The following is an 18619-nucleotide window of genomic DNA, read 5'->3' as shown; positions in this document are numbered from 1 at the left end:
GTGTGTGGAGTTCCCATGTTTGCCTGAGGGAGTCTCCGAGGGGTCCTCCGCTCTCCTCCCTCCCAACATGAACATAGGGTGGACTGGGGACTCCTGTCATGGATTGGTGACCTGTCCAGCATGTATTCCTGCCTGTGTGTCTCCTGGGATCAGCTTCATTCCCCCCGCATGACCCCGACTGGAAATAAGTGGACGTTCAGTTCAAGTTCTCCTTGATGGGCTTTATAAACGTGAAAGGAGTTCTGTCACTTGTCACACAGCTGGTCTTCAAAGCTGATGCCTTTAGACTCCAGAATGAGACAGAGAGAGAGAGAGAGAGAGAGAGAGAGAAGAGAGAGAGAGAGAGAGAGAGAGAGAGAGAGAGAGGAGAGAGAGAGAGAGACCTCATTTAAAGCATGAAAGAAACATGTGTGTGTGTGTGTGTGTGTGGTGTGTGTGTGTGTGCGCGTGCGTGCATGTGTGTATGTCTGTGTGTGTGTGTGTGAGTCAGGGCAGATCTCAAAAGCCCCAAGGAGGGTTAAGTAGGGAAACAGCAGAGATTAAGGTGGGGAATTCTCATCAGAAACATCCAATTTGGGAAAGGTGACGACAGGAGCCACCTTGTGAGGGGACAGACAGGAACAGAGGGGTGCGTTCAAGGCTGTGAAGATGAAAGGAAGCCAATCTACAGGCCTAAAGATAGCTACACAACCCGTGTGTGTATATGTGTGTGTGTGTGTGTGTGTGTGTGTGTGTGTAAACTGAATATGTTAAGGAAAGGATGCATGCAGTTATGAATCAAAGCGTGGAGGGGTGGTTTCCATCTTTTGGGGCGAGGTCACAGGGAGAGGGTTCTGGTGCTGATGATAGATGGGTGATGGGGGGGTCCTCGGGGGTGGTCCTGTGATAATGAGCTGTGGGTCTCAGAGGAAGAAGAGTTCTATTAGAGAAGCCGAAATGCTATTCTGAGGACTAATCTGAGGCTGATTCACCTCCTGGTGCCGCTCAGCACCGGCGCTTCCTCTGACAACCTGCTGAATGTCAAACAGAAGTCGACACAGCAGTTCACCCTGTAGGAACCACTGCAGGAACCTTGTTTTCTGAGGGAGGGGAAGGGTCACCACAGCTAGGGGGAGGGGATATCCAGCATCAGGCAGGTCAGAAGGCCAGAGGTCCAGAAGCCAAATGTCTGCTGGGGACCATTAACTCTGGTCACACACAGTCCTGCGTCCATCATGATGCATTTGTCACTGCGCTGTTCAGAGATGAGCTTTCGTTGAGCTGGAGTTGTTGCATCAGATTAACTTTTAGCTCTGAGGATTTCTAAAGAGGTATTTGTTTATTTTTCACACAGTCTTTAGATGTTCATGGCAGCCCCGGTGAGACGGATGTCAGCAAATATGCTGTTGCATCACATTAGGGCGAGATACACTGTTGAAATGCTGCGGATCATTCTAGTCCCACTCTGTCTTCAGTCACTGCTCTGCCCTCATCTTCGGCTGGAACTTTACCTCCTCTGTCAGAATCTGGTTATGGTTTTTATGCAGTTTAGACAGAAATTAGGAGAGAAGTTCACTGAAAAATAAGGTTTCCTCTGTTGCTTTGTTTATTGCTCCCGCATCAAAGGAGACAGTGGACGGCCACACTCGTCTCTACCTGTTTCACATTCACATTTCATGGATGTTGTTGTTGTTGATGCCACGGGACAGTTGTAGATGTGGAACAAACAGGGGAGGAGCCTTCTACACGTCGATTGAAGCAGCGCCATTGTTTCGCTGCTTCAGTTTGTCAGCGTGACCTGATGACACACTGAGCTGTCAGGTCCGATTGAGGCTCCTCAGAGCTGGCAGCAGAGACGCCAGCGTGGCAGCCTGGCACTGGCATGCTATGTCTGGAGTACCATCCTTCCAGAGGAAGCCTGCAGCCACATTGAGGCAGCGTTAACCGGGCCGGGCTGAGACAAACACAACACAAGTACGCCTCAGTTTTTGTTTTTAATAGAGCTTGCATGGACATTATAAACCACTAGTGCTGTCATACATAAACTCTCTTTCAGAGGAGAAGGTTTACTGTCACACTCTGCTGTGTGTAAAGAGGGACTCTGCTGCAGTCTCTAACCCATCCTGACAAAGGTGGACTGTAAAACTGCTGTTTCTGCTGAAATAGAAGAGAAAAGATAAAGAAAAGACAGGATAACTCAGAAGGAGACAGTTGGATGGGGGGAATAGGTGCGGTTGCACGTGCAGAAGCTGTTCTCTTTCTCCCCCATCCCATCACGGCATCCCATCGTTGCTGCCAAGGCGATGGTGCAGAGGTAGACGCACCTCTGCTGACACAGACGGCGCATTCTTCCCCACACACTCCACTAGAATATGGAATATAGGAGGAAAATAAAGCGAAAATAAAGGGAAACCACTGGCGTTGGTTAAAGGTAGCTATCATTTTAATGGTAGTAAAAGATAACATGGTACTTAATATAAGTTACTGCAGGGTTTAAATAGCCAAGACTGCGAGATTTACAGAAGCGAGTTCTGTGAAGTTTCACACAATAATAGTGCCTTAATTGTGAGTGAGTGAGTGGATGAGTGTGTGTGTGTGTATGTGTGTAAATCCAACCATAAAGGAAAAGAGGAGTTATTTTGAGACATCTATGCTTATAAGCCATTGATTACTCTCTCTGTCTGTGTGTGTGTGTGCGTGTGTGTGTGTGTGTGTGTGTGTGTGCTGATATAATGTAGGCCAGAGACCCTCAGGTGCATGGTGATCTTGTCCGTGTGAGTGCACATGGTGAGTTTCTCATTAATAGAAAAGAGGTTTCTTTATGAAGCATCTGCCACTATAATGGTTTGGTGACCTCTGACCTCTGTGTATCTCTTTGCCTCTCAAAGTTTTCATGTTATAACGTCCTTAGTTCCTCACCTTTCCTCGCTGATTCTGAATGAGACGACCGGAAATTGCATCCATTTCGAGGCACAACAGCTCCCCGCTCACCCCACAGCTTTAAACTACAGCTGAAGACTCGCTCCGGTCTTGCTTTTACCATGGAGATAAGTAAACAAATTAAAATTATGCAACACTCGACTTTATCGAACGACTCGGCCACAATCCAGGACCCGTTAAAAATCGGCACAGCTTCCCTTTAAGCCTCCCTCTTGTAGCTGCGAGCGCGACCATCACGCTGTGTTTGTTTTTATGGAGCAGCCATCTGGGTTCCTGCTCTCCTCTTCCCACATGTCTCTCAACACCACTCAGGGCTGAGCCAGCAGAGGGAATCCTGCTGACCCCCCCCCCACACCGCCCCGCTCTCCTCTCCTCTCCTCTCACTCAGTGTCATCCCCACGACGACTTTTACGCTACTGTTGTGTGTATGTGTACGCTCTTAAACTGGGGTCACGCTGAAAGTGATGCACAGATGGTTGACTTTTGATCAGCTTTTTTAAAAACTATTATAGCCCGACATAAACAAAACAACAGTGGGATCTCTATTAAGCCATTTTAGAGCACGTTTCCAGCTGTTAGCGGAGACAAATCTATAGACGGGGACTGGTTTGAGGAGGGAGGGCTACGCACAAACACTCTGGACGGCTGTTTTATGGTTTATCTGCGTGTGCAGTGATGGGTTGTATTATTGACTTATTGCATTAGATGTCCTCTGAGCTTTCTGCTCATGCTCCGCCATCGCCTTCAGAGAAAAACAATCTGACCGAGCTCCAAAACTCCTGCACACGAGCACTGAACGCAGGCGCGCGCAGCAATCTTTTGGTTTTGGTTTTTTTCAGCACTGTTTTTCCCCATTAAATTTCCATTTGTCTGGCCACTATCACGCCTCTCCAGCAGCAGCAGAGCAACGAGTTCCAGCGGGCTGAGTTTCCAGGGCCATGCGAGGGATTAGAGAGCCCTCTTTGCCAGTGGAGTAACTCAGCTTTTGGCAGCATCACGCCACTGAATGGATGGAGAGAGGAAAGAAAAGCAAGGATGGAGCAGCGTGAGCCAAGCAGGGAGTGTAGGGCAGGGACAGAGGGAGGGGAAAAGGTTCACCTGGTGAGACAAAGCCAATCCAAGCTTGCAGTATAGTAGTTTCAGCAGTGATAAAGCCTCATTATCATCCTTACAGCTGGTAGTTTGAAAGAAAGATTGTATGTTTTGAGCCTCTGTGTCATGTTAAAAAGCACGTAAACACAGTCAGCTGTCACTGTGGTTGTCAGTCATTATGAGAACACGCTTTGTCGGTACAGAATTTGGTGGCTACGGCATTTGGTGCGGCTGCACGCTGCTGCCAATCAAACTCAGAGAGCAGTGGACCCCTCCAGTCAGCTGAGATGTGGAAGCAGCTGCATTTTCTTGAGATTTTCCTTTCACTTCCCACTCAAATGAGAGAGAAAGATCCCGAGGCTCAGCAGACTTAAACCGCAGAGCTGAAGAGCAGAGAAGAAGAGAATTGGAAATACTGTATTGTACAAGAAGGAATGGTGGCTTTTACTTCCATTAAGGAAGATGAACTGTGATTACAGTGGGACTGATTTTGCCCTTACCTACAGTGTGCTTGTGTGACAACCTCAAAAACAAAGCTTTGAAAATCTGCTATTTTAAATGTTGTCGTTGAGATAAGTTATGCTGGATGCTTGGAATGCTTTAGTGTTAGTCCTTGGTGCTCAGAGACAATTCAAAGTGTTCCAGAATATAACACTAAGAGTGCCTGGTGAAGTTGTTGCATATGGTTCAATTAAGAGATGCAATAAGATTTCAAGCTTTATCGCTTCATATTACAAAACTAGAGAGATTAAAAAGGAAATATGCATAATTAACAATACATTAGCTGAGTTGACACACGTGTACACACAAACACACAAACACACACATGCACAGTGAACTCTGTACTAAACAGCTCCTCGTGTGTCACGGCATGAAACAAACACGTTCCTTAAAGGCTCTTGATGCAAACTTTTCAAGATGTGCTTGTGTAGTCGTGCTGTGCCAGGTTGTGGCCCTACATGTCATCTTCCTATGAACATCAAGGAAAACTAAGAATGTTTGACATCCGCAATCGGAAGGTCATCTGACTTCAAGATTGCCCTTGAGTGCCTGATCTGATAGGGACAGAATTATCAGATAATTTGCTGGTTCGCATCTGTGTGTGCTTCTGCGCCACGTAGAAGGTGATGATGGTGTCAGATCGGGAAGGGGGGGACGCAACGATCCGTGGCAAGACACAAAAACAGGAGTGTTAATGGTCTCGCGCGCTGACTTTGCCCTTGAGATTTATTGTAGGTGCGTGTAAAGCTGTGCTTCATCAAGCTTTGCTGTGACAGCGTTTGATTACAAATTAACTTCCCACAGTAAAGACTCCTGTCATCATCATAAACCAAGCTGTGGATCCTATAAACACACACACACACACACACACACCACACACACACACACACACACACACAAAAGCACACATGAGCACACACATGCATTGTGCTAGGACTGTTGCAATTGAACCAAGTCTGATTATCTGGAGCATTTGTTTAGTCTCAGAAAACTTTTAGTGGAACAACTGGGGTCAGTTGTTGCACTCTGTGACCAGGTCATTGGTTCAATCTAATGATTGATAGGAAGAGAAGTGGAGCGAGATGGAGCAGGAGAGGACTTGGATCATTCCGGCCCCATGAATCACTCCTTCACGGAGACGCTCTGCGATCCCTGCGGCCCACTTTAACAGTCACGCACACAGGAACTTGCACTTGAACCCAACAACCATTTCACAGGGGTGGAAACTGGAGGACACGAGGACAAAGTGATCAAGTTTTGCAATAAAAGGACATCTATGCGTGACATTTTGCAGTGCTGAGTGCTTTCAGGACCTTTGGTAGAAATAAATTTGAAATAAATTTTGTTGTGCTGTTGCAAACTTAAAGGTGATGCCACTCATGAGCTCACCCCACTGCACAGCAGCTAGCGTAAACCCTGCCGTGCATTCATCTTTTCTCTCTTCTGGTGAGTCACCGGTACCGGCTGTCAATTAATACTTTGAGGCCTCCATTCAGAGAGTGGTCGGGGTTCCCGTGTGCCTGTTTGACACTGACAAAAAGAGACTCACTTATTAAAACCTCCACGATGGTAAAGAAAAAACACCTTAATCCCACCAGTGGCTGAACCCAATCTCCAGTCTGTAACGGTTGTAGCTGCGGCTCATTCTGTAATAGGTACATTCAGAGGATTTCATGGTGACCCGGCCGTTTGTGGAGAACGACAGAGGCGTCATCGCCCGCTTCACTACTGCAGCTGCCTTAAGGCAATCAGGAAAAACATGTTTAACACTGAAATGCACGGTTGCTTTTATTGTGTCAGGGATAAGGCATCACTCTCTTGGTGACCCGCTAGACCATGTGATGCGCAGTGATGCTTGTGTGCATCTGTGTGTGCATCTGCCAGTGTGTGTGTGGCTCACGTAATGTTTCTTTTTATAATGATCTTTTCTAGAATGTTACTCAACAGCGCTTTATCTAGTATGCAGGTACATCAGCCCACGCAGAGCAACCAAAGCCCCGTGGGGTATCTGCTGTGTGTGTGTGTGTGTGTGTGTGTGTGTGTGTGTGTGTGTGTGTGTGTGTGTGTTATTGCTCTCAATAAGCTCAGAGGCCATCCTGTACAGTTAGGCATAGTTGTCCTTATTGCTGTCTGTGTACTCTCTCTCTCTCACTCCCACACACACACGCACACGCACTCACACACACACACTCACAGTCCAAATTGATGACGAGCATACTGAGCTATCTAAATCAGACAGTTCTTGCTTGTGAGCCTTCTTCCTGTCTGCTCCTCCAGTCACACCTGTGTGCTGGGCTTGCTCAGATCACCATTCCCCTGGTTTCCTGCTCCTCCTCCTCCTCCTCCTCCCCCTGCTGCTGCTCCTGCTCCTCCACTGATCCCTCCTCTGTCCTCATCCTCGCTGTCGAGCTCCTCGCTCTTCCTCTTGCTGTAGCGTTCATACAGCACCATCAGCACGCCCATCACCCAGGCTGACACGGTGCCCGCTGAGAAGATGATGAAGCCGATGGCGATGAAGAAAAGGTAGTCCCAGTAACCCAGGCCTTGGTGGCAGTCTGCTCGCAACTGCATGCCGACCTCCGCCAAGCGCTGGCCTGCCAGCTCAGGGGGACCGTGGCAAACCGTCTGACCCTCGTCTGCAGGCGGAGAGAAAGAGAAAGAGGGGAATAGAGGGGGATTAGTCATACACACTCCACAAATAGACAACAAATGTGCATTAAAACTGTTAAAATTAGTGCGAATCTTAATTCAGGTTTTTTGCAATTCCCAAAAGTTTCATCCTTTTATCATTTAACAGTGTGACACAAACTTGTCAAAAAAAATAAAGGTCAATCTCACTCAAGCACTGACGATCATCCACGACACCAGCATCTGTCCCAAAGTGTCACTTCTCTTCTACAATCATTCTCTTGTTCCTCCATTGACTTCCTCCACAGGTGCAATTCAGAACTTTGACAGCTCCTTCAGTCTGGTGTGAGCTGACTTCTAATTCCTAGTTTAAAGACGTTTCAGCTCTCGCCTCCAAGGTGCTCAACTTGCTCAACGGCCGATCAATTTTCCAGACGTGTGACGGTTTGTTTCTTCCCGCTCACAGTAGAGAAAGATCACAAGTATGTTATGTTCTAAATAAATATATATACTGTGGCTGATTGGGTTCAATGTAGTAGTATTTTCAAACACAAGATGGCGCCGCTCAGTGGTGGTCGACCAACAAAACGTGACAATCTGAAAAAACATTCATCATCTTAATAACCTGATGACATTCCGTGACAGCTATGGTCAAAGTGTTGCTTCTATTCTGACGCAAACACAAGAAAACCCCAAGTGCTTATTATTTGTGAAGGGCAGCAGCAGCGGGATTGATCTAAATTGACATCGTGAACCAAAGAGCAGAAGACAGAAATAGTTGCTAACAAAGATAACCTTTGTGATGCGGCGGTGCTAGAGATAACCCTTCTGTTTAAAGAGGGGCTTAGATCGAGGACAGGGCATCATTGATATGCTGCACACACAAGGACGGTGGCAACACTTAACTGCAAGCCTCTGACATGTCAGCCCCCCCCGCCGCCCTCCAACCACCACCACCCTCAACCACCCAGCCCCCCCGATGCGCTCATCATTATAGGCAAATCTTTCGACAGCTGCAGCCAGATAAGGAGAAAAGAGTCTTCGCTGCGAACGCATCTGCCACTAATAATGAGGAATATGCTAATTAGCCTTCAGACCACACTCGGCGGCGCGCACGCTGATGACAATTAGCAGTATCAACTCTGTACAATGAGTGTTATTAGGAGATCGTGACACGCAGAAGGTCAGAGGTCAGGGTCAGTTGCAGCAGCTGGTTTGAACTGATGCTCAGACACTGCTCGACCTTATTTTCCCTCTCCTGCTGCATGTCTGATGTGACCATGGCTCCATTAGGTCAGCCTATATGGTACCTTCACGTATATTAATAAACACAATCACAGAGTGTTAGGTGTGAAGAGCAGCTCGTGCTTTATCTGACAGTCCGATCAGCAGGAGGGGCGCAGGATGTAGCGGGCGTTGCTAATCGCTATCAGTCCATCTCTTTTTACAAGCACCGCTAATTCCCATGTTCCTTTGCTCCCACCTTCCCTGCATGCTTAATTGTGTTGGTAGGAAGAGATAAGAATAGTCGTGAGAAAAGAGAAGGAGCTAACTGAAGATGAGAAACAAGAGGAGACGAGGGAGTCAGAAGAAAGGGTGAACAAGTGGAGCAACAAAAGATGGAGGAGAGGGAGGCGGTTTGAAAACAGAATATGTGAGGATGGAGATGGGACGATACAGGATTGGTGTGGATATTCCATCCCTACAATCATCCATTCTTGGACTTTATTGGCACCTGTTAAAAAGGGAGGATTTGGGATTGGCGAGAGGTCAGAGGTCAATGCTGTTCTCAGTTTGAAAAGTTGGAGACATCTTCAAGTCCATTAACTACCTCCTCCTTCTCCCTCTCCCTCTCTGCCTCTCTCTATTTCTCAAGGTCGGGCTGTTAAAATACCAGGAGTTAAACATATTGTTCTCAGTAGCAGTTTATTACCAGTAAAGAGGAGGTGAGTGCAGACAGAAGCTGCGGCTGCTGATGGATTATTGCCGCTAATAGTAATTAAACAGCAATCATCTACTCACAATGTCAAAGGTCTGAACACGGAGTTGAGCAACAGCAGAAACATGATCACCATCTCCAGACAATATGTGTATTTCTGCTTCACATGCCAGAGTTTCTAAATGATTTCTGGGTGGTGATTCTGGCCCCAAACGGACATTAAGGAGTTTGGTAAAGGCGCTTCGGTACTTGAGGAGATCCTAGAGCTCTGTGTAATCAATAGATAAGTCTGGGAAAACACTTGACGTGCCTATTGGAGCTTTTCTGTCTTTTCACAAGACTGTGGAGGAAAACATTCCTGCAGGGGTTTGATAAGATTCTTGATCAATACTCAACGATCGCTCCGGTAGGGGACTTTGTCTCAGGCCTGAAGGGACACGTACTGAGGCTGCTGCTGCTGCTGCCCCTGGTCCAAAAGTAATGAACCCAGACGGGTTTGTGACATATTTGTATGTGGATTGGGTGTGTAAGTTCACAGCAGGTTGGGGTTAGGAACTGTTCCTGTTAGAACAGGAAGTACAGCAGGAAATTTGGATGAATCAATAAAACCTTATATGTCCCCAAAAGACAATTTAAAAGGCACAGTAAAGCAGCAAAAATCCATCTGGGTCTATGGTTTTACAGGACAGAGCAGGACCCCGAGCTGACATGTGGACCAGCATCCTTCATCTTTAAGTTTTCAGGGTAAACATGCAGTTACTCATTGTTCTTTATTATTGAATGACTTAAATAATTTGTATCTTTAATTGTCATTACTGCTGAGTTTCTGTCTTCCTTTCTATAACCCAATCACGTCCTCGTTTGCGCGTGTGTGTTTGTGTGTGAGGCTGCCATTCAGCCTGATGCTGCACACTCAGCTAAAACAGCAGCTAACAGGCCCCCTGGGGTCTCATCAGTGTTTCCTCCGTCACTTTTCCCCCCAACAGTTCTGAGTTTTTATACAGTTCTGGACCGTGTGCTGCTGCTGCTGCTGCTGCTGTGCTGCTGCTGCTGCTGCTGCTGCTGCTGTCTGTCCGTCTGTTTTCCTCTCACAGGGGTGATAAAAGCAAAAACAGAGGTGTCAGACGGATGGATCCTTTCCTTTTTGGTTCAGAGACGCTCTGAGGAGTCTATGACAGAGTCTATGATAGTGGGGTTCTTCTTCATCTGATGAGAATGTTTTTAGTTTAATTTCTCATCCTCTCCTAAAATTCCTGTATTTACTATTTACACTCTCACGCAATATAAAAGCCCAGGGGAGGATTGCGATTTTTCTTGAAAAGCTGGTAAAAAACAGGGATTTTTCGTGATGTCTGTTGCTGCCCCCTCTCTTAACAGGAGGACGCCCCGCACGGCAGTTGTCCGTCCTCGCCGGAGCGAGACCATCTTGTTTCCGCTGTGCACTGGGATGATGTCGCAGTCTTATGGTGATTTTGTGGTCAGTGATATCGGTGTGACGCCACAGGCTGTGTTGTGAAGCATGCTGCTGACCGGAGACAAAGCAGCAGCTTAGCGACACAGCACGGGCCAGAGGACGAAAATAGCAGAGAAGAATGTGCACGTAAAACTGGGACCTGAATGTTGTTTCTGTTTATTTAAAGTGTGTGTGTGTGTGTGTGTGTGTGTGCGAGCGTGTGCGTGTGTGTGTGTGTGTGTGTGTGTGTGTGTGTGTGTGTGTGTGTGTGTGTGTGCGCGCGTGCGTGTGTGTTGCTGCTGCACGAGTGTGATACGGTCTCCGTGTCAAATCATCAGCTGGATGGTTTCCAGGCTCATCACCTCCCTGGAGGAGGAGCTGTTGTTGGGGAGAGATGGAAACGTTGCTGATTCTTTTACGAACTTCCCTCAGCTTCACTCGTGACTCCTTCCTCCACCCTTCGGAATAACGGTCTAGAGTCGGGCTTTTCCAATCTACACTGTCGATGCGGAACACGCCCACTCGCCTCGGGACTGCGGAGTGGTTACACTGGTTGGATTTGTACGCTTCGTAGACGCGCAGGGACGCAAAGCAGATTACACACATGGTGATCAGAGGTGTGAGGTATTAACCTTCAAGGCAAAATCTGGTCCAGAGCTCTTTATAAGCAGATTAATTATGCAAATACGCATGGTAATCAGCATAGATGTGCTCCTGTAGGGGGAAGTGAAACATGTAGACACAAGAATCATATTCTTGAGCACTTAACCAGACCATGGCACGTTAGCCCCATCTGTCTCTCTCTGTACCAGTCGAGTAGGTACTTCCTGGATGACCTTGACCTCTGATCCTCTGTGGGAGCTGCATCTGAGCTATTTAACATACTGTTTGTAATCCTCACCATCATTGTCACTGATGCACTACAGTTTGGTGTTAAAGGTTAAAGGAGACTTTAGAATCAAAGGCTGGAAGGTACGAGACCAATCTAGTCAACGGCATCCACATGGAGACGTGCACATGGGACACCAGGCATGGCCGTAACATCGCAGTGTAAACGGGCTAATTTCAGAGCGGTCCTCCACACTTCTAATTCACATTGGCCTGAACAGCCGTGCGCTGAACCGCGGGATCAAGATCTGCGCACGTGAACAGATGTGCTGTGTAAGAAGTGATTAAACATAAATAATGTTGTCTTGAAGTATTATTTGCTTACTTATTTGCTTATTATTAATAGGATTAAAGTGATCATTATGCTGTTAGCTTGGAGGTTTTTGTCCACAGAACCAGACTGTTGTGAGTAAAATCACCGCTGGTTTATGGGTCATTCCAGGCCTTTGTGTCGTTATCTATGTGTCTGTTTGGGTTCTGCCTCCGAACCGATGGTGCTTTAGATCCCCCATTGGGGTCCGACTTTATTTTTAACAAGGTCAAAAATTAGATTTCCATCTAGACGGGATTCTAAGCGCGCCATAGACAGTCAAATAGCGGAGACCGACGCTGGAAGGCAGCAATCAAAGGAATTCTCGCAACAACAATGTAGATCCAGGGAGTGTAATTACACTGGAGATGATACCAGCTGACATCGGGCGCAGGAGGTGTGAGACGGCCTGACCCGTTCATTAGAGGGCTGACAAACGGTCCCCACAACGCCTAAGTTTAGCTCTGCATAACACAGTTGTCTCGTTCCTGCACATCACAGGAAATCTGTCCCAAAATCCAGCTGTGGGGGTATTCTTGTTGGAGGGCTGTAAGATGATTATCCTGGAAAGGCCTCCAATTGTTGTTTCAACTTGTTTCAATGCGTCAAGGTCGTTCTCAGGGTCAGGACCGCTCCATTGGGTTTGAGCTCTTGTTGACGTATACAGTTTAACGCCAGTAACTGGCAGTTTATCTGGTTAACCAGATCGTACAGGGGATGGCCAGGACTAAGAATAGCTGACCTTTCCTCCATCACATCCACCAGGGCTGAATAACAGCCGCCTTCTCACTCCTCTCAAAAATGGTATTAGTCAGATTACCGCCATCCTCTTTTCCATGATTTTTTCCCTCTATATGATCCATTCTTTCCCTGGCAGATAGAGTGAAGGTCACAGCAGTTCTCTCTCTCTCACTCTCTCTGCTTTTCACTCTATCGCTCCTCTTATCCGCCTCTATCGCCTCCCACTTTCATTCCCACTCCGGAACGTTAGCGTTTATTCTCCTTTACTGCCTTTCCCTCAGCCTTTATCACTCCGCTTCCATCTTCTGCTTCTTCTTCCATGTCCTTGAGTTCCTCCCAGTTCCGCTCAGTCATCTTCACACTCTTCTCCCGTCTCTCTCCCGGTTTTTCACCCACTGTCCTCTCACACTTCAGTTGGGATGCGCGCTCACTCCAGAGTCCTCACCCAGCTCAGCTACCTGGACACCAGAGGTGATCCCAAAAACGCCCAAGACCATGTCGCACGCACACACACACACACACACGCACGCACGCACGCACGCACACACACACACCACACACACACACACACACACACACACACACACACACACACACACACACACACACACACAGCCATGCAGGCTACAGTACACAAGTAGGCTGGTGGAATTTGACACGCCTTCCCACACCAGATGGGTCTAACAAACTGTTCCAGCTGATAAATAATGTATCATCTACCTGTTCTGAATTCAATCGATGTCTCCTTGTCGTGATGAAAGTTTTAATGGATTTGACGGACGGATCTGGGGCACAGATGATCGGTCACTCCTTCAGAGTTGCTTTCTGTTTGTCTCTGCTGCGAAGGCCATCATCGCACGTTCAGGAGATTTTTCAGCCTCTTCTCTCATCTCTGAGCTTCTCAAACATTGGCGGGTATTAAAGGTCATCCGGGTGTCGTTTCTTCTCTCTTCTCTCTCTCTGAAGCCACGGACTTGTTTCTCTTTCTCTTTGCATGAATATTTAACTCTTGCCCCCTCTGTGGCCTTCGGTCCGGAGGGTTTGCCTCGGGCTTGTGGGGCATGGAGGGCGCCACCTAGAGCCAGAAACTCTCCCAATCACTGGAGTCAAAGGGCGACACCTCCTGTGAGGGCAGCCGTTCATTCATCAGCATGTCTGTGGACAAAATATGGGAAAACTAACCAAAACTATCTACATCTTCCTGTGCTATTCACAGAACATGGGGATTTGTTTCAGCCTGATTCTCCCTCTGTCACAAGATACAACTATAAAACAAGACCGCCCAGCGCTGAAGCAACAGGGTGTACTGATCTTCCCACATGCTCACATTCAGAGCTAAACTTCAGCACCGTAGACTTTCGCAGTCATAAGACATGACCAAGTATAGTTGCACAACTTTATAAATCCCACTCAAAGTTACGCAGGATGGATCCTGAATGAAACATGGATCTCATCCTCCATGGTTGCATCCTCCAGCCATGCTGACTGCTAAAACATCATCACAAACACACAATGCCCGTGTTTACCTATAGAAGCATTCTAATTGCAATGTTACCAGATATTGGGGGCATTTTGATTTGTGTCTTTACTCTGGAATTAACTTTTATCCATATCACTTGGTGTATTTTATCCTAACATCATATAGCGAGAGTAACCTTCCTTTTTTTCTTTAGTTACCTTTTTGACATGACATTATTGTCAGTTTAAGATACTCCCTCAGGAGCGTCGTGTCATTTAACCTTATTTGCACTGTATTGATACTGAGAAACTACCATCAGCTCAGTTACCTTCAGTCTCACTGTCCTTCAGCTTATTTTGATTCGCTGCTCTTGTGTGATTGTGTGTTAAAAGCCAACTCTGTCTGTCCTGGAAGCCGCAATTTGACCTTGGTGGTCACCTTGAAGGTGTCAAATCAATGACTGGAGAAAAGAGAAAGATTTATCGAAAACAAGCGAGCAGCAGCAGAATCACAAAAATCAAATCAGAAACACAACAGCTGAGTTTTCAATTGGCTCGCCCACAAATGAACACAATCGGCTCTAGGAGTTCTCTTCTGGAGTGTCTCATACATGAAAATGACACTTTCACATTCAGAAGAAGAGGTCACAGCAGCTGGGTTGTCCCTGCATTAGATCCACAGCCCAGCACTCAGATACGTGTCCATGCTCTCCTGACCCCATTCATGCTGCATTTGTGTGCTTGTTTATCCACGCATGCACGCCTATTGTGCATGTTCACGGGGAGTGCGCATAATCTGGGTCACACTAATAACTATTTAATATCAATATCCAACTTTTTGCTTGGATTTGATTTACAGGAATGTGTTTTGCTCTGATTGTACCAATTTAAAATGTGCCTGCAGAGAAGTCAGATGACGCTGGATCCTGGTACACTTTCTCCTCTGTCTCATTCCGGCTGCCCACTAACCGTGGCCTTAGGCTGTCCTATTACCTATGGCGTGCACACTGGCTCACACACACTTGAGTTAAATGAGTCACTTTCACACACACGTATGCATATAAACACGTGTTGTACTTATTGGGAGGAAAGTGCTTGGGTGAGTTGGAGCGCATTGACTAACACTCCGGACTGAAGGGCCAAAATACATGACAGCGGACACACCAGTGCACAACTGTAAGTGTGTGTTGTGCGTGTGGGAGGGGCTGTTTCGAAAAGGACACAGTCATCGTCTCATCATTATCTCTACCTTCGGGACCCAGAGGGACGAGGCTGGGAGATCAATGGGATCAACACTGACGGCTATTATTGTTGCAAGGCCTCACCGGGTCTGCCCGTTTAAGCCAGGCTCAATTAACATTTACGAGTGGCCATCTGTACCCCCCTCCCACAGGGTGGTGGAGGACATCGTTTGTGGTTTCTTCGGGTTCTTCTAATTTGATATACTTCACCTTTTAAAGGGCGGGCAGCATGGTCAGCTGTCACTTTCCAGGTAACCGTATCACAAAAGTGCTGATTTGTTGGGGGGGGTGACGTGAGACATAATTGAAACATTACGGGCGTCTCGAGGAGCTGGAGCAGCGCATCCTCGGGTTGCTCTGTAACTCTGAGGTCAAACCATTCCATTAGCGCGTCTCTGAGAGACGCTGCAGCGAAAGGGCAAAGCACACGTGTGAACACAGCCTCGGAACAAAGGCACTGGAATAGCTCAGGACCTGGCCCACCACAGGGGACCAAAATGCCCCAATTAGAGTCAACTAAATGAGCTGATGTGGCAATAACAAATAAGATTCCGTATTTGAGCCCTTGGGAGGAAACTGGATAACATGACTCATTCAGAACCAGGTAAACCAGTTTGTTAAAACTGCTCCATCCTAATATTGGATTCAGAATTTTGTCAGCGGAGGCAGAATGTGTTTAATTCCCCCTCTGGAGGAAACTTTAGGTTGTCTCTTTATGAAGGAAAACATCTCAAGGCAGAACATGACATGTTTTCTTTGTCCTCACCTTGAAACTTGTAGCCCTCTATCTGCACCCACAGGCAAAGGTCCTCCGTGTCACAGTCGCAGCTCCAGGGGTTTCCACTCAGCCCCAAAGACCGCAGAGCGGGCAGCGCGATCAGGCTGCTGATGTTGAGGGCTGTCAGGTTGTTCCGGCTCACGTCCAGCACCTGCAGAGCGATGTTCTCCGAGAAGGCATCTGGGTGGATCTCCCCTAGACTCGGGTTGTCTGTCAGCCGGAGCATCACCAAAGATGCCAGGGGTCCGAAAGTCCGGTCTTCGATCTGCAGCAGCGTGTTGAACGACAGGTCCAGGTAGGCGAGCTTCCGTAGATTGCCAAAAGTAGACTCAGAGATCTCAGTCAGAGAGTTATTGCTGCAGTCCAGGTAGACCAGATCAGACAGGTAGTTGAGCTGCAGAGCAGGAAGGTCCCCGATGCGGTTGTTAGAGATGATGAGCTGCCGGGTTGCTAGGGGCAGGTCGTTGGGGAACAAGGTGAGCTCCTGCCCCGCGCACTGGACCACCAGCTGGTCGTCGCATACGCATCTGTCTGGGCAGCCGGCCGTCAGAGCCGGGGAGGGGGTCACCCCCATCACGAAGATAAAGAGAAAGAGAAGCCGGAGGGACTGGGCACTGGGCTCGGGCAGGAGACGCATGGCGAAGGCGCCCAGAGCGTCATGAACTCGGGCTGAGCTGGACCAGGACTCCCCGGCACGCTCCGGACATCCTGCATGGGTCTGAGGCGCTGTGCGAGGCGAGATGGCTGCTCTGGGTACTGTCGGTGAATGAACCTCTGACCGTTGTTTATCCCCACACTCCCTTCCCCTGTCTGGCAAAGAGATACTACCAGTCTGTCACTAACACGTGTACGCTGGCGCGCCGCGCACGACGAGACGAGACATCGTTTCAGAAGGTGACCGAGGGACACTTACTCGCACCGGGGGTAAAGATCGCAATTTGCCCACCTTGACCACGTACAAGAAGCCCAGCAAACCACGAAATGCAGTCCGACACCCCCTCGGTGGCTCATCTTTGTGGATTTGTTGTTGCCCCAAAAAGTGCTTTACTTACTTTCCAAACAAATAACCCGAGTTGCACAGATCCCAGACTTCAGCGCGTTAGTCTTCCCAGAATATCCCAGCTGAGACGGGCCCCGCTGACGCGCGTCCTTGACCGTGCTCGTCCTGAGCGCGCGGTGGGGGGGCTGTGGGGTTTCACTGTCCGGCAGACAGACGGCGTTCTCTCCGGAGCGCGCTGCAAAGTGCGCGGATGCCTCCACTCCTCTGCCGCCGCTCTGCGCTGCGCACCAGAATTTGCGCTCCCTCTCTCTGCCTCTCCAGCCGCGCACCTCTGCGTGCGCGAACGTGCTGAGCGCGTGTGGCTGTGAGAGAGAGGGTGGTGGGGGATGTCAGTGATGAGATCTTCAATTTGACGTCACCAGGTGTTGCCCTCTTGTCAAAGCCAGGTCCGTGTTTAACCTTTGATGGAAGGAGGGAAAAACGCGAGATCCCTTCTTTCTCTCCGAGTGTGCGTACGTGCGTGCGTAAGAAGCAAATCAGTTATAATCTTGACTGTGAGCAGCAGCCTCTGAGCCATGCACAGATTGAACAGTCTTTATCTCGTGTGGCACAGTGGCTAATTTCTGCTCGTTCTGTCCCACTGAAGATTACGTCAGTACAATTCTGCCCATTCGCCCATTTAGTCATTTATTTTTTCCATTTCTCTTTCAAAAACAATGGAAAGTGAGGACCGTATGGTAAACCATACCTGTAAAAACGTGAAATAAAATAAGTAATTCCTTACTGAGTGTGCAGTTGCAGAGGAAATCGATTAAACATATTCTAATCACACAGTAGGAGCAGTTAAACATTTCTATTTCAGCAACATGTTCACAGTTCATTCAGCCACTGAATCATTAATTTGCATATTTTCAAATGTCAAAAATCTAAAATTCAAAAAACTCTTTAAAACCAGTCTGTCGGAAAATATATTTCCTGTCTTTCCTTTCCAAAAACAAAATCATCTGGAACAGAAAAAACCAATTTTGTCCAGAGCTTCTTGGGCTTTTTGGAGTTGTTTTTTTTAATTTGTATGTGTGTGAACTGATTTGAACCGGATCCTTCATGGTCCAGCGACAAGTGAACTGTGGCAAGGACTCCCACATCAGAGCTTGACCTTGAAATAAAGCGAAAACACGATTGTTTGCCCATTAAAGCAGTTATCATGTGTGCAGCATGAGTGCAACAGCAAACAACACGGGAGATTTTAATTAGATTGGAACATCTGCGCTCATCGATAAAGACTATGTAAACACTCATTGGGGAGGTTACACACACTTTCATTCCTGAAGGATGTCATCTACAGCCTCATCCTGTTCCTGATCACGAGCTCCACCTCATGGGTACAAAAGAACCTATTTTTTAGCTTCCTTATGTTGTTTTGCCCCCAAAAATTGTTTCTTATGATGTTTCTGCTCCAAACAACAGCCAATAATCAGGACAGCTAAAGTGTCGCAGCAGCCCTCGTTTCAGTTGGGGGAGTTGATTGAAAGGAAAACTGTTCTGGAAGAAAATGAACCTTGGTGATCAATACTGCATTCTGTTTGTCCGTCTGCACACTCCTGACACGGGATCATGTTCGTGGATAAGTGTCCCGCTGAAACAATCAGAATCATTAATGCAACTTTCCTC

General features: G+C 47.6%; 1 protein-coding gene across 1 annotated transcript; it reads right to left on the bottom strand.

Moving 5' to 3' along the window:
- Positions 1–1954: 1954 nt before the first annotated feature.
- LOC130529157 (leucine-rich repeat-containing protein 52-like) lies at positions 1955–17531 on the bottom strand. The gene is made up of 2 exons (XM_057039127.1): positions 15937–17531; positions 1955–7148 (listed from the first exon to the last, which is right to left on the bottom strand). Exons 1-2 carry the CDS (start codon positions 16583–16585, stop codon positions 6790–6792), a joined length of 1008 nt encoding a protein of 335 aa, XP_056895107.1. The 5' UTR covers positions 16586–17531; the 3' UTR covers positions 1955–6789.
- Between the last annotated feature and the right edge of the window lie 1088 nt (positions 17532–18619).

The sequence above is a fragment of the Takifugu flavidus genome, chromosome 7 (genome assembly GCF_003711565.1).
Source record: "Takifugu flavidus isolate HTHZ2018 chromosome 7, ASM371156v2, whole genome shotgun sequence".
Classification (NCBI taxonomy): Eukaryota; Metazoa; Chordata; class Actinopteri; order Tetraodontiformes; family Tetraodontidae; genus Takifugu; species Takifugu flavidus.
This window is presented reverse-complemented; position numbering and strand designations above follow the sequence as displayed.

Coding starts and splice junctions, on each gene's coding strand:
- LOC130529157 (XM_057039127.1), bottom strand. CDS start 16,585: ATGCGTCTCCTGCCCGAGCCCAGTGCCCAGTCCCTCCGGCTTCTCTTT. Junction 7,149..15,936: donor AGAGGGCTACAAGTTTCAAG/GTGAGGACAAAG, acceptor CTCCGCCTGCAG/ACGAGGGTCAGACGGTTTGC.